Below are 23,995 nucleotides of genomic sequence, written 5' to 3' on the forward strand. Positions count from 1 at the left end.
TTGTCAACACAGTTACTTTGTTATAACTCAGTCAAATGTCAACATGCAGACACGATACACATGTTTTCAACGATACTATTGTTCTTCAATGTCCAATGAGGGTAAACATCCAATAACCTTCTTAGAAAACAGCAAAAAAGTCGAGAGCTTTATCATATTTTTTGAGTTTTCTACATCAAAGTAATGTGTTTGTTTTGTTCACAGCATGAACAGGAACTTACAACAGCAAAGGCCAAAATGTAAACAAACACAGGCTGTAAAATGGGGCTTCATTTTTACACCACAGCATAAACTAATGAAAAGGATTATTGTTTTTGTTTGCAAACACATTTAACATTTCAATAATTTATTATACTGATATTTAAGCGTTATAAGACTGAACAAAATCCACCAATAAGCATTTGTAAAGCTCGCCGATTAACATCTTGTCTGTTTTTTATAAATACAGTGAGGATTCCATGATTGGTCAGAGCTATTTAAGACCAAGTACACGAAAAAATATTACGTTAAAAAAATTGCTTAAATCACATAACTCTGTTACGCCAGTTGCCAGGCCACCAGGCCGGACTAAGGTAATAGTGGCATCAATCTTTTTTATCTGCAAGAAAGAAAATAAGTGTATTGTTTTAAAGAAGAGGAAAAAAAGTCTTAAAGTCTCAGCTAAAGTTCTGGGGTTAAAATAATCATTCAGTACGTTGAGGTCTGAGATGATACGGCACTACTGGAGATTCTGAACAACATCAGAGACACGATGTGGGCGTCACCGAGTTCCTGACATCGACCAATCACCACTCACTCGACTCTCTGACGGCTTCTTTCACATCTGTGGGCCACGGCTCCTCCACGTAAACGGAGGAAAGAAGAATTCTGTGGCCCACAAGTTTCATTTTACAGTAAACTTAGTTTGTTCATTAATCAGTTGTTCTTAAACAGACCATCACACACACACGCACACACACACACTGAAGGGCAATAAAACAAATCAAGACTTCAGCACAAACATTGATGTGCAGTAATGCTTCAGAATATTCACTGTACCATCAGTCTCTCTCTCTCTCTCTCACACATACACACACACCTCTTTAGTACAACCGTTATGCAATATCAGTAAAATATAGATAATATCGATACAAGAGAATTGTACCACACAGGCATCTATCTACAGTACCATGTCTGTAGAGCTTCCATTACTACTAGTGCATTCTGGGAGATGCAGTCTGTAATGAGTCTTTTTTTTTTGGCGGATTTCGCTGCAGGAACAGTATTAGGCCTCTCCAGGTGATGTAGTGTTCTCAAAAAACAGTTCGGTTCTCCTCTCCTCTCCATCACTCCTCCGGCATAGTAGCAGACTCAGTATATTTATACATATATAGAAAGTATATAAGACTTTGACTTCAGTTTATAAAAATAAACAGGCTCAGAGAAAAGAGAGGGAGGGTCTCTGCTCGGCGAGACTTTCCGGGAGTGTAGCGTTTCAAAAATAGTATTTTTCGGACTCTCTCTGGTTTAAGGCAGTCCAGTGGAAGCTGAGTGAGGGAACTGACCTCCGCCTCCTGAAAGAATACTCCTCTCACACTTGCCCTCCCTCAGGCCTGAATCACACTCTTCTTCTTCTTCTTCTTCTGCAGCTGTTGATCACTCCCTCTTTGAGTCCGTGTCGTGCACTAAGGAGTGAGCCCCGTGGTCACTTCCTGTGCTGTGGGGGTTGGTTAAAAAGTTGTTGAACTTGCGCAGCTGCTCGCTGGCTGTCATGCTCTCCTCCTGCAAACGCTGGTTGTTCTCTCTCAAGTCGGCCATCTCCGCCATCAGGACGACTTTATCCTTCTTCTCCTGGCGGTGGACAAGAAGTGAACGAATGAGGAGCGGAGAAAAGAAATGACCATTGCTAAGTCCAGTGCGACTGGAATGTTATATCACTGTTATTGAAGGAGTAGTTTGACAGTTAGGGAAATATCTACTTGTCGTTTGTCTGTTCAATACTAAACTACTAAACATGATGTTTCAACCTGTTTTTATAGCATCAAATAACTAATTAAAACCAAAGAATCAAAACATCAGTATGATAAGAAATACCTAAAATCATATTTGAGAAAAACTCATTTGACTTGTATTTTGATCCAAGTCCTATTGTGGAGATTAAGAGGACTTCATCTGGAGTGGTTTGAACACACTCATCAAAAGAAGATTATTTAATACGGTTTGACATAGTTAATGTAGTTTAGTGTGTGTGCATGAAACATTAATATCAAGTCCTTGGTTAAAATCCTCCTGAATAAAAAAGAATAAGGTTCTCACTCTCTCCAGGTCGTTATTCAGCTGCTTCAACATGACCTCCAGGTGGTAGAGCCGGCCAGACAACTCGGGGGGGGCCTCGTCACTGTGAAAACACACACACACACACACAGATGTCGGTGATACAGGAAGGTAGGGTTTGCTGATTTTGTGGGTGTGTGTGTTTGGATTCATCATTGTGAATAATTGTTTCAACAAAAAATAAAAAGTTCTTCCTCTCTCTGCTCCCTGATGGAATTAACTCCCTCTCTGTAAACACTCAAACTCTGAGAGAATACACAGGGGAGTATATGCTGCTACCTCAGCAAACTACCACCTGGTGGCAGTAGAGACTAACTAAACAATCTGCTGGAGATACAACAAAGCCATGAGTAGTTGGTGAGGTTGAATTTCTCAAGTTGTGTAGCTGCTCTTAAGAGAAAGTAGAGCTTGTGTGATGTTTGTCACGTACCTGCTGAGGGTCGGGGTGGTCCGTGGCGTCTGAGGAGTTTGGAACTGAACAGGACTTATGACTGGTCTCATGTCAGGACTTCCGACCTGCGGCTCAGTCAGGGAGAAGAGGGAAACCGCTCTTTGTGCTGCAATAGAGACACATGATCCTACTTTACATAAGAGTCCCTGGAGATACGAGACACAGTCACACCTGAACACAGCAGCGGGACGGGAGCGTGATTAAAGTGTTTGTCTCTGTGGAAGCAGAGGACACGAGGGACAGCAGTCGGGAACAAGGTGTAGATGAACACACAGGTCTCTCCTTCTTTCTTTCCCAGGAGTGTCGTGTGACAGAGACCCAGTGAAACCAGTTGACCCCAAACCTCCAGACAACAAATCTCATAACCACCAGAAGGTTCTATACTTCATACTTTTTTAACCTTGCAAATTCATCACTACAACAAAATAGTAAAATGTTTGTGTAATTAAGATTCCCCTATCATTTAACTGTCTAATGGTTTACATGCATACTTTAATATGATGGCTGTGAGTGGAGAAAGAGTTCCACCTAATCGTCACGCAACCAGCTGCAGTGTAGACAATCTGCTTCCTGTTTCTACAGTCAAGCACATTCCCAATGAACATGAATGGTCACATGATGTGAGTTTTCAAGTGTGTTAGTGTGGAGTATTATTGATATGGAGCTGAAACAATTGTGTGGACAGATATTGTTTTAGTTTTAAAATGCCCTTTTAACATGAGAATGTGTTAGTATGGATGAAGCCTGAGTCTTAAGTTGAACAACTGTAATCCTGAAGTGTCTCCTTCCTCACCTTCGTAGGCTTTTGCAGCAATGACCAGGCTGGACCACTCGAGTCCACAGGCAGTGTCAGGGAGAGGCATCAGCCCAGGATCGAGCCTCCTCAGGGGGGGAACTTTGTCCCTGACCTCTGTGAGGGACAGTTCAGACGCAGACAGAGGCACTGGGGACAGACGAGGAGAGGAGCTGCAGTTAGTAAACAAATCTCTGCAGGAAACAAGAGGATCTACGAGGCTTAAATAGGGAAACAAATACCTTGTACATCACAATCATAACCAGGCTGCTTTCAAACTACCATAAGGCAGCTGGTGAACTCATCATAGCTGTGGTGGCAGGGAAGCTTTTTACCACCAGCCTAAAACCAACCTGACAACAGTGAATATAAACTGACCCTTCTTGATCTGCAGGTGGTTGGAGGTCACGGCGTGTCTGCGTGTTGGCAGCGTGCAGGTGAACAGCACGTCAGTCGGAGTTGTCGGTTTCTCGGAGTTGGCAAAGCTGGCGTCTCTGCGGCCGCTGCACAGCGACTCGTCTGAAAACGTGCGCTGCAAAGTCCGTCTGGGAGACTGAGGGGAGAAAAACCACAGAGATCAGAGCTGTGCAGGTTCATGAAGGTACAACTGAAGTCTGAAGTGCACAAGCGTCAGTGTCTTCCTCACTGGATCTCTCTGTGGCAGCTCTCCCGGGTTGTCCATGATGATCAGTTTCTTCAGGTCGTCCTCGATGGTGCTCTTGTACGTCCTCCGTGGAGATCGCAGGTCCCTCAGGGACGCTCGGAGTCGAGGTTGTCCAAACACGTTCTTTGAATTTGTGTCCACCTGCCTGGAGCCACAATACATGAGCATTAAGATCACAAATTATAGTATTTATGTTCTTTGTCTTGTTGTTTTTTTGCGTCTCTTCATATTGACAGAAACGATTTACATCTCCAGCCCTTTCACAGCTGAGGACAATCATGTTTACTTATTTATCTAAAACTGCATTGACCGGACGCCATTTTGTTTGACAATGGTTTCGATCCTCTGGTCATGACTTCACCAACAGATCATATATATCTAGATTTTCAGCACTTGTCAAACTGTTGTTCTTCCAAATCAAGATGACTGAGAAGGTTAAAGGTCGCTGTCAGCTCGGTTAACCCAGGTACTTAAAAACCAAACCCCACTAAGTGGATGGAGATAATGTTTCTGTCCAGAGAGTGCAGCACTATATCACAGCTGGTGTTAAACTCTCCATCTCTCTTACTTCTTGCTGTTGCTGCTGTCGGAGCTGGAAGCCACAGTCGTGTTTGCGGGCGACGGGCTGTTGTCCTCGTTCTGCCAGGCGTTTGGTCGGCTCTTCCCGTATAAGGCTTTGGGGGCAGAGCTGGACAGAAGGATGGAGCTCAGCTGAGCGGAGGTGGGTGTCGTGGTGGAAGCTCGGACATGCCGCGCCTTTTCCGCTGTCGGAGTCTTGTAGCCCTGCGGCGTGTAGGCCCTGAGAGGACGGACACACAGACGCATGTATCTGATAAATAGATCAAAATGATCCACAGCATAGTCAAACAGGAAGCTAACTGTTTCACCTGCTAACACTCACTGATACAAATCACAGAGGGTCAACAGCAACCTGCTGTGAACAAGTACGTTTGGTGTCAGAGGTGAAAGAGACAAATAAAGGAGAAAAGAAAGGCCTAATAAAAATGAATAAACAAATTCTAATAATGGTGCCCTCAGTAAGTTTTACAACAAAATATATATATAGTAACATCACTTTAGTTTCCTTTACTGGCTATTATCTGGTTATTTCTGAGTGTAATGAGTTTCCATATTAGACACTGGATCTGCTTGTCCAACTCTGTTTACATGAGAAAAATTATATTTGCAGTCATATTATCTTAACAGCCGGTCACAGATGGTGCACCATGATCCAAGGTGCATTAACTTAATTGAAAATAGATTTAGATCACAGGAATAACAAACCAACATTATTTTCATTTTTCCCTCAAATAAAAAGACAGCATTTGACTTTTTACCCATTCGCAGGATCAAGTCACAAAAACCTGTCTGTTAGCAATAAGTTAAAGCCTTCAGATCTGCATCATGTTGTACATTGATGGTCCCACACATCCCACATCCCAGACAAGACTGCAGCATCAGAGTCAGTGGCACTCTGGGTTTCGAAAAACTGCATAAATCCAACACAGAGGAAGCCTGAGTGTGTGTGTGTGTGTGTGTGTGTGTGTGTGTGTGTGTGTGTGTGTGTGTGTGTGTGTGTGTGTGTGTGTATGAGTATGATGAATGGCTCTGTATGCGTTTATGATGTGTGTTGGCAGTGTCAAGTCCACGAGCAGAGAAGATCACATGATGACCTGTATGTTCCATGAGGATTAGGCTGCTGTAATCCTCCATGTTCCTTTAAGATGCATTTTTCCTGCATTATAGTTTTACCATGGTGATCTGCTGCTGATACATAGCTGCTGCTTCGTGGCTCATTCGCTTAAAACCTCAAAGAACTTGTCAACACCAAGAACAACCCTTCTTCATTAAGCTAAGCTGCATTAAAGTGAAAGATTAAAAAAGCACCACATATCTGGGATCAATCTGCCGTCTCTTTTTTAGAGATGGATGCTAGTTAATATTAGCTTCATAAAAACACCATAAATGATGCATCTCATCAGTGAGTTGGTCTCTTACCTGGGTTTGAAAGCTTCCATCTTCTCAGCACTGGAGCCAGGAGGTGGGAATGTCCTCGTCCGGTAGCCTTTATTGACTTCAGCCGCGCTGATGGGTGAAGACTCTCGTCTCCTTGCTTCTCCCCCACCGCTGCTCCTTCCCACAGAGAGCTCCTGGAGGCCAGTGTAAGTCGTGGAGCCGTGCATGGGCTTGAGGGGCAGGCTGTTGGGCACGTTCCCGTGGCGGTTGTTGCCGTAGTGGGTGGAGGCGTCGATCCCGCTGTCGTTGGACCCTCCCTTGTTGAGAAGGTCAGGGTCGGGGTCTGCCAGGTCGCCAAGGCATCCCCCGCCTCCTCCTCGCTCGCCTCCAGGTCCTCCGTCGAACCAGCGCTCGTCGCTGTGGCCGCTGGAGGCGTTACTGGACAGAGTGTTGCTGCTGGAGTGACTGGAGTATTGAGTCTCGCCCTGCAGAGGATACGGGGACCAAAGTCAGACGGGGAAATAACGAGGCAGAGAAGGTGACAGATGAACAAATGAGACGAGGTGAAGACAAGTCTGACCTTGGAGTGTCTGTTGGGAGAGTCTTTCCCTGGGATGTCCTGTCTGGGGATCCTCCTCTGCCCGGCTCCACCACCTGGTCCCCGGGACGCTGCCACCGGAACATGCCAGAGGGGTTCTAGGCAGAAAACCCACCCAGACACAGGATTAAAGAAAATAACATTGAACCCCCATGGTTGGCAAAGAGGATTAAATACTTATATCACATTTAAACACTGACCTCCCCCCACACACCAACACACTCAATCACATTGAGTTATCTTTGCTCTACTGTCTGATACACACAAGAAACCAGTGTGTAGTTCGAGACAAAAGTCTGGTTAATATACAATTTAGTCAGACTTGTCACATATTAACGTAGCAACATTCAAACTGATTTGAGATCATGCTTCTGTCCCTCTTAAAGGAGTTTGACATTTAAACAATGTTGGTCACTCATAGCGATGAACCAACACCAAATTATCACCTGAATTTGTAGCTGTTTGGTTTTAGAGAGGCTGTATAGTGACTTTCAGCTCCTTGGTTTATTGTCTGGACCCCAGCTTTACTGTTATGTTTACTCCCACTGTCTCATTGTGTTTGTTTTTGGTTGCAGCTGTTTACAACAAAGCTCTAAAAATCCACTGTACACAACCTGCTCATCAGTAAATATAAAAACAGATGCAGCAATGAGATGGTGAACATTTCCCTCAGGAGCTGGTAGAGACCAAAAGCAGAGGAAAAAGGTGAATATTGGACTAACATTCATCGTAAGACAATTGTGTTTATATTACATTTCTGTATAACTGCTGAATTTGTTAACAACTTGATGCCTATGTGCACCAAAACAATTTTTTTTGGTCTTCACCAACTCCTGAGGTAAACATCTGGCCCTGAAGCTGATAAATGACACTTAAATTTAAGAACATAGGTGAAGAAAAGCTGAAACCTGTTTTGCAGCGCTCCATGGTGCTTTCCTGACTGGTGAAGCCAGAGGAAGACTCTCCACTGGAGTTGATGTCCACGCTGAGGTGGGGCTCATAGGGCAGCAGGGGGCGCTGTCCTGCTCCATATCTATGTTGACATGTCACATAAGGAGGTTAATGAACACATTCATACTAATGAAATATCGTTGTACCTACCATAGATTATCCAAAAGCACATCACACACACACACACAAACCTGAAAATCCACAGTTTGAGTGGGGGTTGTATAAAACATGTTTCTCTGGTTAGACAATATGTTATCAGCCTCCACACTGTGGGGAAGAGCCGCCCACACAACAGATCCATCCTCATGGAGACAGTGAGTTCTTACACATCTAACTGCAGACCTGAATATGCAACATTTTTTAGCCGGCCCTTCTGAACCGATGCAATCCGCCTCGAGCACAGTAAACAGTTGTTATGAGTAACATAGCTCATGTTCATCAGGATCAGAAGGAGTGACGGAGCAGAGCTCAGAGGACAAAACACCAACAAACACACCTGTCGGGGGAATGTTTGTAGCGCACGAATGGGCCTGGTGTGATTCCAGGTGGGCCCATTGCGGAGAGGCCGATCAGGCCTGAGGAGGGCGAGGAGAAGCTGGCGGAGGGGTTTCTGTAGGTCAGGAGTCGGTCCCCTCCTGCAGGGGACAGAGTGTAGTGGTTCTCTGGGTAGCTCACTGGCCTGGAGGACACAGAGAGGATGGCGGTTAACCAGGAGAAAAACAAACACCACAGAAGAAGGGTATGAGGAGTGAGGCTGTCACTAAATCACTGGAAACCGTTTATCCAAATTTAGCATATAGCATTTAGCATGTTAGAACGTGTCAGTGGGTAAAAACACAGCGAGCTACAGGACATTTGTGTGAAGTTATGAAGATAGATCACATACTGAAGATTAGACCATGTCACATTATTGATAAATCAAATTATCGTCATTACATAGCAGAATCCTGTTCTTTTGTTTGTGTATGATGCACTCTAAAATCGTTCCTTACTAATGCTAATTCTCACCTCTTGGAGTTGAGGTGCTGCGGGTCTCTGTAAGGAACAGGGATCAGGGTCTTGTGTGTGCGGGGCAGTGGAGGCGGCGGGGGGCCCATGGGGGCCCAGCGCTGCGGGTTGGGGGTACTGTGGAGCCCCGGAGGGATGGGTGGGCTGTCCCATCGCCACGTCGGCCGAGGGGAGGGTCGGTATCCTGCAGCCAGAGGCTCAGGTTCTGGCTTCTGCTCCATGGTCTTCATCTCGTACTCCTCTGTGCAGCCCCTGAAAAGGCACAGAGCAAAACAGACATTCAGCACAACTAGAGAATCCAAAGCACGACTCCCAACCTGCCATTGTGTCTTATCCATAGTATTTGATCCTGGGCTCTGGGTCAGTGAAAAGCAATGATGAGAAGCAGCCGCTGCTCAACCAGAACTGTGGCTTCAGTGGGTAAAAGCTGTTCAATACATTTTCTCAGAAAGACCCCACATGATCATCATCTCGTAAAACACTGAGTGGATGCTCAGACACACAGCAGACAGGTAACAGAGAAAAGTAATGAGCTCCCCTGACACCGACGTAGGGAGAGAGGGGGAAGAGGAAACTGATAATTGGCACGTCAAGACTCCATCTTCCCTGCTGTGAGACCGAGGTCAAGTGTGTGTGTGTGTGTATGCACATGCAACACGATAGCTAATCCCTTCAAAGAGATTCTCACTCAAGGTCTGAGTATAAGCAGAAGATTCATAAAACCCTGCACAAGGTCACAGTCAATGCAATTAAAACTCAAGCTCAGATCAAGAGATTTTTCTCCAAAAATCGAAAAACAAGTATTAAACAAAAGTTGATAAATCAAAATAACACGAGCACGTAGGATTTAAGCTTCCTGTCAGAGCTGCAAAAATAAATAATTATTAGTGGAAAACAGCCCTCGGATGAAGATAAGCTGCCATTTATTCTCATCAATTATGATATTACTGCCAGAGCTCCCAGCTGGAGGGATGGTCATCTTTATTTAACAGCTCAGGACACAAACACAACCATCAGCTGAAGATGTTCTCTATCTCGTAGTATCTCCACTCCACCAGATCTTCTACAGATCATCATTATTTTATTCACACAGCCTGGTACAGGAGAGCAGGAGGCATTAAATATGCACAGCTGATGGAAAAGATGGTGTCAAAGAGAAATTTACAGAGAGGTGAGACAAGGGATTCAAAAAACTTGCTCAAAGAAAAACAAATATATATACTGAAATATTATATAGATTTTTTTTCAATTCTTTGATTGATCTAATTATGACACCTCAACAAATTTCACTGAGCTGACAAGAATGTCTTCAAACCTAAATAAAAATATAAAAAAAGATTCAGTTTGGCGATATGTGTATTACTATAAATGACAAAGAAAAGAAGAAATGCATATCAATTCAGCTCTTAGCAACACTTGAGGGATGTAAACAAAACAAGGATACACCCCCACCACATACCACATACCACACCCCCACCCCCACACACATTTACCCAGCTGATTACAAATAACAGTGTGTGTAGCAGTCACATTCTCTTTAGAAATATTAATTAATGCACAGGAACGCAACACATGTTCAGGACATTGTAATCAATCTGGAGATACTACACACTCAATAAATATCCACACTGTTACATAATAGTAGTACACGCTCTGACCGTGTACACACACACACAGACACACACACAGAGAACAAACCTTAGAGTGAGCAGAGTCTACATCTGATGACTTGCAGTGTTTCGTCCATCACACTTGCTGAGGTCAGACAGCTGGAGCTCCCCAACACACACACACACACTCTTACACACACTCACATGGTCATCATCATCACATCTTCTTCACTGTATCCTTCTATCTTGCAGTGCACAGCCGAGCAAGAACGGCAAGGAAGGATACTTACAACTCCCCTTTCTCTCTCTCTCTCTCTCTCTCCCACCCACCTCTCTTACTCTCAGTAGTGTTGAGACATGTCGTCCTCACTGTGCGCTGAACTCAATACACACAACCCTGCCTCTCTCTCTCTCTCTCCCTCTAACCCTCCCTCTCTTCCGATCTTTTCATTCGCACAGGGCATGCATTTTTAATTAATCACTTCCACTCATTTATTTATTTATACATTTTTTGTGGTCTCTCTCTCTCGCTCTCTCTTTTTCCCTTCTGCAGATTCCAGGCCTTAATCTCATGCAATCTGCTTGCCTGGCACATAGAGAGAAAGAGAAGGGGGGGTGAAATGAAAGACTCTAATTATCAGCTGCTCCAATGCCACGGCAGTGTGTGTGTGTTTGTGTGTATGTGTGTGTGTCAGAGGGATTTAACTGAGTGCAATTAAGCTGCCTCTGACATTAAAGGAATCGAACCACTATGCGATCACACAGCCACGATCACTGTATTTAGACCCGGTTCTCCGTCAGAAACACACACACACACACACTGTGGTTATTTCTTCACCTCCGTGACTGTTCTCCAACACCACATCAGAGTCTCAAAAGGCCTCGTTACTCTTTCTATGTGGAGGCCTTATGAGCAGATGAAAGGTTGGAAAAACTGTGACAGCGAGGGAAATAAATAGCCTGTGGGAGGAGAGGAAACAAGACGACGTGACGAGAAAAGTAGACGAAAAATCTGCTAAAGTACGACACATTCAACAACTCACGTTGAACAAATGCTTCGTTCTTTTTAGTCTCTGTGCTTCGTTTTGCCGATATCCCCTTGAACCACACTTCTCGTTCTTTCTCTCCATTTGCTCGCTTCCTCTTTTCACACACTCCCACACAAAATCCTCTCAGAACATTGGAGTCTGGCCACTATCTCACCCGTGCTTTTGTGTGTTTCAGTGAAGAGCGTCTTGTTCTCACTCTTGCTCGCTCTTGTCCTTGAACTCCGGATATTTTCCTGAGAGTTTTCCAGAGGTGTTGTATGTGAGAATGCAAACGCATGAGTCAGTCTGGAACTTTTTCTTGCCAGCAACTTAGTAATACGTTCAAAAAAGATCCAAGGGGGTGTGTAGATGACGTTTCCAACACACCAAAACAGAGAGAATACAAATATCTCAGGATGAAAAAGGTACCACATGGCAGACATCCACGAAGATGTCAACTTGGAAAGACAACTAGATTAAAGAGCTATTGGTGATAATGGCTGGTGCCGGTCGCATTAGATGGAAACAAAAACCACCACTGCCTGACGTTCCTGTTGTTAGGAACGTGTGTGTGACCCGCACAATATCCTGCTGTGTTATTTATAAGTGAAAGACAAACTCTGGAAAATGTCCCAACCCAATAGTCTGGACATTTTCTGGAGTGCATGTCTCAAATTCAGACGTGAACGCACCTGCGAGGTCCCCCCTCTTCGTACGGAGGGATGATCACCACTTTGACGGTGACCGATGTCCTGAGCAGGTCGATCATCTGTTCGTGAGTCAGCGTCACTGCGGCCACCTTGCAGATCTCCACCAACCGACTGCCCTGCCTCAGTCCCGCCTGCCAGGCAAAGCCGTATTCCTCCACCTGCAGGAACAAAACCACAAACAAAGTGTTCAAACATGCAAGTCATGTCCGGCCAAGATACCTCACAAACAAGTATTTCAGAATGAGATGTGGTGTGCCAGATGGTCGTCTGAAGGTACCTCCGCCACAGTGCCGTCCAAGCGAACATGGAAGCCCAGTTGTCCCAGTCCGTTTCTTCTCAGAGTCATATCCACCGTTTCACATCCAACTGTCAACGACTGGACAAAAAGAGAAAAATGTTATACATTTACAGTATGAATCTAGTTATCATATTATATTTGCAATAAAATATAGTCTATAAGTATCTTAAAATCAAAAGCTACATGGTAGCACTGTCTGAAAGAAGCAGCATCACCTGGAATTATATCAACCAGCTCTCTGTGTTTATGGGTCTGTATGTATCTCTGATATTTCAGAGAGATTAAATACCTTTTTAATATTTTGATTTCTGTTTGATTAACTCAAAGCTCACTGGAGTCCAGGAAATCTCCTTTTCCCAGCATTTAATTCAACACAATTTTCAGGGACTGTCACAGTATGAAATGATTTTCATCAGCAGGGGGATTGAACAGCTTCATTGTGAAAGTGAGTTACACGGTTACAGAGAGTGCCTGTTTTTTATATGATGCTTATTTAATATAACTGAAATATAGTTTTTAAGATTAGTAGCTAAAAACATTGTTCTCAATGGTAACCACATTCTTCATGTAATTGTCGGCACTGCGGCGTTAATGTTGTTTCCCCCACTCTTTGAGTTTACAGTCTTAGAAAAGCTCTCAGGGAATGAAAAACAATACCGACAGTGGAAATCCCCTGAGCTCAGGACTTCAAAGCAGATAGAACAGAGCTCAGATTTTACACAGACTTGAAATGAAAACAATTCCAACGAGTTTCAAGATAAAGCTGAAATAATCACATACTATTAATCACAGTGATCTGACAACGTGTCATTAAGGCCTTAAAGTGAACTGAACACAAAGGTTCGCTCTGTGGGACTAGAATATGGGTCTTGATCTGCGACTTCTAAAGGATCTCTGTGGAGGTTTGATCACTGTAGCTCTATAGGGCAATGATTACACAAGTGGCTGCCCACTTTGTTTGCACTGTACACAATTATAAACAGGTATATGCATGTGTGTGAGCATTGCTGCAAATCCAGTGACAGTTAGCGGCTGTAGCCACCAAAATCAAATCAGTTCATCTGCGAGTCCAAAAGAAATTTTCACAAGAATGGGATTAACAGACAACACAAAAACACGATGCCTCCAGCTATTGGCCATCACCGGGACTGAGGTATAATACTGCATAAATACATAACTGTGCGCTCAAACCCACAGAGATCCTCATCTCTAGTCTGACAATCACCATCTTCTACACTTGAACTGGAACAAGCTTTGAACTCTCACCTTTAACCTCTGCACCATTTCCCTGATGTCCTGCGCACAGCCCTCCGGTACCCGCACAGCGATGTGGTCTCCTCTTCCATAGAAGATCTTCAGTGACAGACGCTCCGGGGTCCAGCCGATCACGTCCGCACAGAAACAGTTAAACACCACCTCTTTGGTGGAGCAGTCTGTCAGGAGGACGTATTCAGCCGACAAACCCATGGCAGAGGGCAGCTCCGTCGCACCCCCGCTAAAGTCCTGGGCCTGGGCCCTCCAGGCCACGGCCCCTGCGGCTCCCAGCTCGGCTCCTTCTCTCGGCTTCGACCGCTCACGTTTTTTAGATGCAAGTGAGATAAGGTTGTTAAGTTTCCCGGCTGAGTCGAGCGGTGTGGTGCTGACGTAGTTCTCAGCCAGGTCACGCAGGTACTCCTGCCGCGTTCTTGTCGCCATGGTGTGGAACTTCTCTGACTTGTGTGCTGCATTCTCTGCATTGATAACTTTAGCTAGAAGGAAGTTACGGAAGGTTTCTCGGTCACGGAAGGTGACACTGTTGGGAATGGATGGGCCAAACGGGGGCACATCCTTCATCCTAGTCACAGCGACACTGAAAGACAAGTGAAGAAAGAGACGATTCACAGTGAGACACATTTTCTTTTATCATATGGACATGTGCTTGTTCTGTTCTCTCTTTGCATCGTTTACCTGTAACAGGTGTTTTCAGAGCAGGGGTTGTGCACACGCACAATAACAAAGACATGCTGGAAGTGTGAACGGATATTCTGAGGTGTGAATGGTAACGCTCCTGGCTCCTGAAAGATTATGGTGACGATGTCGTTCCCTATGTGCCTCTTTCTCAGGAGCTGAGGAGTAGAGGAGAGGGAGAGGAGGGGAGGGGAGAAGAGGGGAGGGCAAGGACAACATTAATAAAATTATCAAACACAATTGCCACTGACTCTAATGAATCATTAAAAGATAAAAAGTCTGACAACCGAAACAAGGGATTGAGACGCTCACTACACTAGACACCAAACAGCAGCTCCTTACGTAATTTGTTTTTTTGGATTGTGTGTGGGCTATTTGTGTCTGTGCGTGTGCTGGTTTGTCGGTCTCTCTGTTCATGTAGGAAACATGGCTCACAGTCCAGCCTGTGTTTGTGCCGCAGCGCTTGCCAATCCTCTCTTCATCTGCAGAGGGAAGTGTGAAAGTACCAATTATGTAATCCAGCCCACTGTTTGGCCACAGATACACAGATCTCCAGGATGGAGCCACAGGAGCATCCTTCACACGTACTCAGGCTGCAGATCAGAGAAGTCTGATAACCGTTCTTGAGGGAGTTGTACACAAACATGAGCTATGATTGTTAGAATAAACCATTTGAAGTAAAGATGTTTGGTTTAATTTATAATTTGGAACTTTTATCAAAACAGTGACTATTTAGATTTTTAGTATTATAGTAATTTACTGTAAATATCATCATTGCGCAAACAATCTATATTTCTACTTTGCAACAGATCGCTCTGTTCCTGCACTGTAGCTTGGGTTTAAAGTCAGATGCTGCCACCTAGAGGTTCATCTGAGCAAGTGACTGTCTTTGCTGCTGCAGTTACTGCGCCATTCATAAAATTATACTAAATGATATAAAAGTTGATTCAGATAATAAATGTCTAAATTCACTTTTCTCTATTGTTTTGTTTACTTATTTCTACAAAGACATATATACCAAGACGAAATGAAAATAGCTGTTTTTCACTAGCAAGCAATACACTGCTGTGTGTATTGTAGTATGAAAGTAAAGATTTCCAGTTGATAAGATTAATTCATGATATTTTGAATTGTTTGAGGAAGAACAAACAACTTCTCCTGCTTTAAAGCGATGAGCTGAGACATTGTGCAAAGACACTAAACCTAAGCATCCACAGCTCTGGCTCATGTCTGAGCACATGTGTCCAACCGAGTGAGCCTCTCACGCAAAACACGTATGCAAACTATTAAAAATACCCACACGCAAAATCGTACACACAGGTCACTTGCACACAGCCCACACTGCAAACACACAACACCCAGGAGAGTGTGGAGGAAGGCAGAAGAAAAAAGAAGCGGGAGATCATAAAGGAACGACTCACTACAGAGCCCCACCCAGCTCTGATCCCGTTAAAGAATGAGAGGGCAAAAGAAAGTGCCAGTGAGTAGGAGAGGACACAAGAGCCAAGGCACAGAGGATAAAGACTATAAAAAGAGAAAGGAGACTCCAAATGAACAAGACGAAACAGGTCACGAGTTACCTCTCTACAAATCCGTGCTGGGGAAGAGGCTTTAACTAACAACCACATACAGATTTTGAAAGGCTTTGGGAGACAAAGGGTCGTCGTTGGTTCTTTATTTAGCGGAACACGCCCGTGTTGACCTGCATCGCAGCACGCAGCCCCAGGTGATGCTGCTGTATCTAGGTCAGGGTGCTCATAAGCTCTTACCTGCTGTGGGTTGTTGGGCATATACGGCAGCATGGTGGACACGTGGAACATGACCTCATAGCCCTGGTAGGTGGTGTACAGGGAGTGGGTGCCCGTGGAGTCCGCTGGAAGGAGGAGGAGAGATATTTCAGTTTCACGCCAGAAGTTTGCAAGTACAGATTCACAGTGTGATGTGTGAAATCACATTCACAGGGATCATGAGTGCTCACAGGCTGTCACTCTGCTTCTCCTGGGGTTATGACACTTGGCACGTCCTGTTCCTCACAGCTTTATTCAGACATGACAGGAGCATTACTGAGACGTCTCACTGCAGGAGAAGAGCTGGGAGCATTTTCTCTTTTCTCAAAGGCCGCATCAGCAAAGGATATAAAAATGTGTTCTGGCATTTAAGACTTGATTTACTACTTTTCCTGCTTCGCTCCAGTGAATATCTTCCTAGTTTTCTTTTACATTTCTTCAATGAACTTAAGGAGGTAGTCACTATCCTCCCAGTATGAGCTGTTTGGTTTGTTTTTTATTTCTCTTATGCTCTGCACTGTGAGGGTAAATAAATCACTTTCATAGACTGATCTGGTGTGAGAGGAATATCCTACACAGCATAGAATTGCTAATTCAAAGTGTTTCACATTTATCACCTCCACAGAGGAGGTGGAGGTGATAAGTGTTTCCACCCCTGTCTGTTCATTAGTTGGTTTTTATTTGTTTGCCAGCAAGACACAAAAACTACTAAAAACTACTAGATGGATTACTACTAAACTACAGTTTAAAGAATCCATTAAACTTTGTGTACAAATTCGGATCAGGAGAAGATCCAGGATTTCATTTTGTTGACATTTTCACCACATTTAGGGGATTGGTATCTGTTAGTGTGTGTCGTTTGGTGCCGCTTGATTGAATTTAATGGGAATACTGGGCCATGGCTCTGATGAGCGCCAGTCTAGTAGTAGTGTAGTGTATTATATAATAACAAAAAAGATGTGCATACTTGACTTTGTGCTGCTCTGGCCGGACATAATGTGTTGTTCACGGTGTCATTACAATTCTACCAGTTCGGTTGCCAGGAATTTACCAAGATATAAAACTGTCATCACATATTAGCGTTGATATCTGGCCCAAGCAGGTCCCGACAGATGCAGACAAAGACTTTTGAATGATATTCGTGTTTGGGTCGGGTTTGGACACAAAAGACAGAATGCCTGTCGGGTTCGGTTAATGCTCAGTGAGTTTTCCCTCAGGCTCAGTCGGGTTCCCGGGGCCCTGACTCTACATCACATGTACAAAAAGAGGTGCACGTCTTGGAAGCGCTTACTCTTTGTGTCGAGCTGGGCGGCGTATTTGCCGAACCCTTTCAAAAGCACCTGCTCCCCCAGCAGCTCCAGGAAGGCAGAGAAGGCCGGTGACGCCTCCTCGTTGTTGTACATCTCCTCCTCGGTGCTCTGGCCTGCGCGGCACAGCAGAACTCCCACCTTGTGCTTCTGACTTAACTACAAGGCAGAGGAGAGATAACGTTAGAGACACGCTCACACAACCCTGCCACAAACAGATGGAAACGAAAAATTCTTAAAGGCAAAAAAAGATATAACCGTAACGTACTGTTTACACACATGCATGCACGTGCGCGAACACACACACACAAACAGACGACAGTTTCATTGTTGTATAAACCACTTGCACATACAACAAAAAGCCTGCTGCTGGCAAAACACCTCCACCTTACACGTCACCCTCTGTAAAATAAAAGATGAGATAACGTTGCTAAACATTAACATTTTTATAGTCATACACTCAAACACACCACGCCCTGCTTCACACAGCTTTCACTGCCCTTAGCCCAAATTGTATACTTTGCTCCCACACAAAATTAGTCATTCAGGTTTCTTTGCTTTGCAGTCGTTTCAGTCTGTTCCTGACTGAGCAGGTAAACTTCCTGTATTTGGCCCGAGGACAATTTGAACGGAGGTATTGTTCCCGCTGGGATCAACCTTCTGTTTTTATTGCACAAGCCTGAAAATAAAATGTCAATACAGTCACAGACAGTTAACTCACCCCCTGTTCATCCAGCTTTAGGAGCTGCTCTGTGACTTTGGGTGTGCTGAGAGCCAATCTCAAACAGGACACGCTGAGCTCGGGAACCACCTGCTCCAGGACCTCTTTGAGCGGCAGACCCCGCACCGTGCCGTGTCTGCCCGTAGACGCCACTGCATCCTCTAGAATGGAGCCTCGCAGGGTCACCAACTGTACATAGGGATAGAACAACAACTTTAAACTGTAAGCACAGTGATGTTTTAAAAACTATAAATGTTTAAAATCACCCTGAAATTTTGAGGAGATTAATACATTTCCTGCAAACTCCATTATGTTGATTTGAACCCTGCGTACGACACATTAACAAACACCTACAATTATTTTAGGTTGAGTCTTTCACACGATCACAGCATGTTTAACATTCACATGTATATAAATGTCTATGTCTGAGTATGTTGTATTGTATTGGTTCTGGTTTCCCTTCACAGAAAAGTCTAAGGTCAGACTGAGCTACTGTACAGGACCACAGGTAATATAAAGGAGAAACATTAGACAGTCTCACAGCTCATAACAGTAACACACTGCCCTGAAGCTGCAGAGTCCTCACAGTGTGTGTGTGTGTGTGTGTGTGTGTGTGTTTTAAGTCTGGCAGTCTTGTGTGTTAATATTCGGCTCAGCATTGTGCTGCCACAGTGTGCTGCTCCCTGGTGAGGGGAAATTGACCTGCTTCAAAACAGTAAGACTATAATAACCGCAGATACCACACACAAATACACACACACACACACAAAGAGGTTCATTAAAGATGCATGGCAGACTCTGAAGCTGGCAGGAGCCGTAGAGACAGTTGAACCTCAGAGAATCGGGGTCTGCCAGAGAGAAATGAATCCTGATTGACACACAGCAGAAGTTATGGAGCTATCGTTTCTACTCGTCAGCGGAGTGGGCAATGCAGTGTGAGCGTAATGCTTGACGGAGGGGGAGAGAATGGGGGGCTTCGCTCCACCTTGCTGTATCAGCACCGCTGCACAGAATTAGAAGACTTGAGGGGGTGGATATTTGAGAGAGGCTGTGGCTTGAGGGTGGAAAGAATAGTCTGCAATCAATCTCTCTTTTTCTGTGTGGGAACAGTAGGCCTGGGTGAACTGCTGGTGTCTGTTAACCGAGCTCTGTGTACTTAGACGGCAGAGGGGCTCCATTGTTGTACCATGGCTAAGTGATGTGGCCAGGCAGCCATGTAATCCAGCTAAAAACAACACCTCAACAGAAATACAGAGGAACACGCTCAGACAAAGACGCGTGAACACAATGAACGCAGGCAAACTCCTCTGTTTGTCTCAGTGACCTTGATAATGCCCGACAGGTGTTTATATAATACATATTGAGCAGATTAAACCGACAGAGAAGTGAGACCTCTGTGACCCAGCTTACGAAGTCTCTAAAAAACATTGAGTCGATTGATGGAAAACTAGTCAGCAAATACTCTGACTAGTTATAAAATCGAAAGGTTCCAGTTTCTCAAAGATGAATATTTGCCCATTTTCCTGCTTTTCTACGAAAGAAAACTGAGATTGTTTGGCAAAACAAAAGTATCAATTTTAAGACACTGGGAAACTGGAACATTTTTAAGCATATAAAATTATCAACTACCCCACACGTCCTCTGTGAACAATTAAAGCTAATGGAATGTTTTTTAAATTGCATGCATATAGAACAAACAGTAGGAAGATTGGTTTTGTTCCAAAAAACCATTACACACTTGTGAACAGCAAGAGTACACAGTGATAAAAGCACTTACTTTTAACATCTGCTCTTGTTGAAACATGATATGTGCCTTTGTGTTGCTGGACTTTGTTGCAACCAATGGGCTTAAACTATATCTTGTGTAATGTAAAGTTTTATTGTGTTTTTTGGATTATTATTATTTGTTTAGGCAAGTAATATAAGTGTTATCTAGGTGCTGTGTTTCGCTGCCTCAAAATGCAACCTCACAATTAATCAAGAACAAATCGGTCAAATCAATAATAGAATGGGCATTTGTTTTTAACAAATTTGAATAAAATAATACTAATATTGTGAAGGTAAAAAAAGATAACTATGTTAGATGCTCTGGAAGCTGAGTCAGCCAGTCAGGAATCTTGATAACTAATCATCAGCCCATCATTGACCACATTGGTATTTGATTCATCAAAGTGGAAAGTGTTTGGGTGCGCTCCCTCTGCGAGCAAGGCCAAAACACTTTGGGCAGAGCAGCCAGTATTTGGTTTGGTTTTAACGCGGCGAGTCTGGGCAGGTGGAATTTTCCACTGAGGAAGTGAGAGGGGAGGGGGGGGGGGGTTCTCATCAGAGCAGTTAGGGTGAGAAGAGTCGCAGGTGGAGAGGCTCGTTAAAATGAAAGTAGGTAAGGAAGTAAGTTGAGCGTTTACTCTCTGACTCATTACTGAGACATCAGACACAAACGACAGACCTCGCTTGTCCTGACGATGAGGCGGTACAGGTACTGGTCTTTCAGGTCTTTGGTGTCTTCCAGTTTCTCCCTGCGGACGCTCACAGTCACTGGTCCCAACTTTTCGTCTGTCCCGAAGTAATTAGAGTGGTCTGGTGAAGGATAGATGTAGAGAACAAGGTTAGTGTCTGTGGTGAGGACACAAGGTTGATTCATTCATGTATGTTTAAACATGGACTTGTGTTATATCTCTGGAAGGATACTTGACATATGACACGATGGATTTTATAAACAGATTATAGTGAAGAATAAGTAAACAAGACTCCAAATCTATCCAATCATTCAAACTAGTTTTTAACCTAACTTATAAAAGTACAACAAAAAATGTGCAGTAAGATTGACAGTGGAGGGGCATGAAGTCAAGGACAAGACTAAGATACTGATATGTTATCTACTAATCAATACTCAGGTAATTAGAAAATCGATTCAGCTGACACAAATATAACCCGGAGAAAATTATAAACGAGGTCTGGCTCACACACAGGAGACATGTCACTGATGTTGGAGCTTTGTAAAAAAAATAAAATAATGATAATTTGATTTATGTTTGAAAATAGTCTATAGAAAACTATGAAGGAAAAAATATGTCCTTAGTGTTAGTCCATAGCAATACAGGAAATTAACTAAATGTGGTGTTAACATTCTGTGAGTGATTAGCAGTGATGGCATAACACAACATGTTCATCCATTAAGAGGCTGAGACGCTATCAACACACTTCACAAGCGTCTTGCACGTCCTCTTCTAAAGCTCTTAAGCTAAGCCCTGCTAATGCCAGCACCATCGGCATTGAGAGAGTCGAAACACAAATTGTACAGAGACGAGGAGGAAAGTAGCTTGATAAGTTACTCCTCCTCTTCCTCACCAAGCTAACTTGAATGAACCAGGATGACGTGTATGCTAAGAGTCAGGGCTGCCTCTCCTCCACGCCATGTCCCGTGGTGAAAATGTCAAGTGTTCTGATGAAGCTTTTCTGACATGCACACAGGGCACCACACACACACACACACACACACACACACACACACACACACACACACACACACACACACACACACACACACACACACACACACACACACACACACACACACACACACACACACACACACACACACACACGTTCAGCTGGAAGCAGGCCAGCAGATGTACATATTTTTGGAACGATAACCTTTATCTGTTTGGCTGCAGGCCCGATCCTCACACGCACACACATCATCTGTCACTAATTAGGGTGCAGCCAGATGATGCTTGCCATTGGGAAGTTTCATCTACAGTATCTGAAGAGGTGATGTTGACAGGAAATGTCCACATGCACATGTACGGACAAGCAAACACTGGACACACACCTCTTCCAGGTTGGTTGTGGAAACCAGCTGCACTGACTGACCACTGTCAAGTGCTACTTGTGATCCTGCAGAAAGGCAGGTGGTGAATCATTTGCTCAGAGTCCATTCCAGCAGCAGGTACATGTGGAATAAGATCTCTGGGAGCGCTGCCAGTTTGGCCGCTCTGCTCAGCAGCTGGATATTAACACACCCATGATGATGTGAAGAGTGACTCCGGGAGACACTAGCGCACAAACGACATCTACACATCTAATTCACAAACAGACTAGAATGGCGCTCACTGGAGTGCATACAGCTGCCAAGGCCCAACAGTCTCCTTATGAAAACAAATTTAAACTCACTAGATCTAGTGAACAAACCACAGACAAAAAACATAAACATAAAGGGTCCTAAATCAGAGTTCAAAGTGGATCCAAAAGTGACATCAAAATATAAATGAATATTTGATTAGTTAATCAGGTGAATTAAAAATAACTCAAACTATTTTTATTATTTTCATATACAAGATACAAGGAAACTAATAATATTAATTGTGCTGCTATTTGCCATGAATATTGATGTGGTTATGTGTGGGTACCTGACCTCCTCTATCAATCCTAAAGTAAAATGATTATTGCAATTATGGTTAAATAAATTATTGCTGCTGAAATGTACAGACAATGAAGGTAATATTTTTTGCTAAGATTCTAAAAGTTGTTTGACTGATTAATCATTGTGTCCAGAGTTCTCAGTGTGTAGTTTATGTCGTTGTGTGTGAGACAGTTTTACCTTTGCCATGGAAGTAGTCTCTGTAGTACCTGGCCCCCAGGTCTACATGTTCTATGCTGTACAGTTTCAGTCTGTCCAGTCTTGTAACCTGCTGTTCAATAGGCACCTCCAGCACTGAGACGCTGGCATTACTCCTCCTCAGCCACCCTCTCCCTCCCTCTCCTCCTCCATCTCCTCCTCGCTCTGCTGACGAGCTGAGGAAGCTGATGTTGCGCTCCCCGTGGCCCCCGATCTCATTGAGGAAGTGTGGGCAGCAGAGGAGCAATTGGCTTGAGCTGTGGGCTCCAAGTGGGCCATCCAGAGGGTCCATGCTCAGGGAGGGTGTTATGGCGGGTTCCAGGCTCATAGTCAGGTCTTCAATGCTGGAGTAAACTGGCTCGTTCACACTAGGAGCAGAGGACCTGGAGATGGACAGGGACACTGAGGCAGCTGATGCCCCAGTGGCAGTGTTCCTCCTCTGGGTGGCATAGCCACGCTGAGCCGCTGCTTCGTGGAGGTCAAACAGGATGCTCTGGGCGTCAAAGTGGACAAAGCTCTTTGGGCACACCCACTGTTTGTAGGAGCCATCTGTTGAACTGTCATTAGTCTCTCCTTTTCCTCCGTCCAGCTCCCCTCTGCTCGAGCTGCGAAGTTTCCTGAACAGAGACGAGGTGCCCAGTGACATCTCTGTCCCTCCACTTTTCTTCCTCACCCTCTCAGCTCCGTCCTTCTTTCCTGTCCCTCTGTCGTCTCCACCTGTGGGACCAGGTGAGGGAGCAGAGGGAAGCGGTGCACTTGGTTGAGAGTCTGGAGCACACAGCAGCTCCCCGAGGCGTACGGGTGCTGAGCTGCGCTGGTCAGGCCTATCGTGGTGGAACTGGTTGAGCATGTCGAAGAAGCTCTGGTCAGAGATGCCCTGGATGTCGATGGAGGAGGTGCTGCCGTACTCTCTGAACAGGATCCCCATCCCACCACCTCCTCGAGTCTCCACCTTGGATCAGAAAGGAGAGTGAATTATCAGTCTATGAGGAAATTTATACAGTTAGTTTTCAAAAAACCTGTTAGGTTAATTCCAAACAAACTGTGTTTTTACATTTGGCTCCACTTGTTTGGATTGATTAATTAATTATAAAAATGCTTTTTCATAATGTGTTAAAACAGAGCTAAGATGCGCACTTTTGGCAATTGTAGTAAGTCAATAAGAACACAAATCAAAGAAAACTAAAGTCATGTTTCATATTTTTCTTTGTTTGGAGCAGATGAACCAAACTACC

At 44.3% G+C, this 23,995-nt stretch overlaps 1 protein-coding gene across 1 annotated transcript in view; it reads right to left on the minus strand.

The window, feature by feature from the left end:
- Positions 1 to 134: 134 nt before the first annotated feature.
- The window catches only part of sipa1l3 (signal-induced proliferation-associated 1 like 3), a 51,296-nt gene continuing 27,435 nt past the window's right edge, over positions 135 to 23,995 (minus strand). The window contains exons 4-24 of the mRNA XM_053422475.1: positions 22,743 to 23,712; positions 20,589 to 20,719; positions 18,143 to 18,331; positions 17,406 to 17,580; positions 16,097 to 16,200; positions 14,328 to 14,485; positions 13,647 to 14,229; positions 12,360 to 12,458; positions 12,065 to 12,240; positions 8,735 to 8,986; positions 8,223 to 8,405; positions 7,684 to 7,808; positions 6,758 to 6,873; positions 6,220 to 6,662; positions 4,790 to 5,020; positions 4,204 to 4,366; positions 3,936 to 4,110; positions 3,558 to 3,707; positions 2,744 to 2,870; positions 2,296 to 2,377; positions 135 to 1,830 (exon numbers count right to left, since the gene is read on the minus strand). Coding sequence (XP_053278450.1) covers positions 1,636 to 1,830; positions 2,296 to 2,377; positions 2,744 to 2,870; positions 3,558 to 3,707; positions 3,936 to 4,110; positions 4,204 to 4,366; positions 4,790 to 5,020; positions 6,220 to 6,662; positions 6,758 to 6,873; positions 7,684 to 7,808; positions 8,223 to 8,405; positions 8,735 to 8,986; positions 12,065 to 12,240; positions 12,360 to 12,458; positions 13,647 to 14,229; positions 14,328 to 14,485; positions 16,097 to 16,200; positions 17,406 to 17,580; positions 18,143 to 18,331; positions 20,589 to 20,719; positions 22,743 to 23,712 — 4,827 coding nt within the window. The 3' untranslated portion in view covers positions 135 to 1,635. The remainder of the gene's footprint in view (positions 1,831 to 2,295; positions 2,378 to 2,743; positions 2,871 to 3,557; positions 3,708 to 3,935; positions 4,111 to 4,203; positions 4,367 to 4,789; positions 5,021 to 6,219; positions 6,663 to 6,757; positions 6,874 to 7,683; positions 7,809 to 8,222; positions 8,406 to 8,734; positions 8,987 to 12,064; positions 12,241 to 12,359; positions 12,459 to 13,646; positions 14,230 to 14,327; positions 14,486 to 16,096; positions 16,201 to 17,405; positions 17,581 to 18,142; positions 18,332 to 20,588; positions 20,720 to 22,742; positions 23,713 to 23,995) is intronic.

Source organism: Pleuronectes platessa, chromosome 5 (assembly GCF_947347685.1).
Source record: "Pleuronectes platessa chromosome 5, fPlePla1.1, whole genome shotgun sequence".
In the NCBI taxonomy this organism is placed as follows: Eukaryota; Metazoa; Chordata; class Actinopteri; order Pleuronectiformes; family Pleuronectidae; genus Pleuronectes; species Pleuronectes platessa.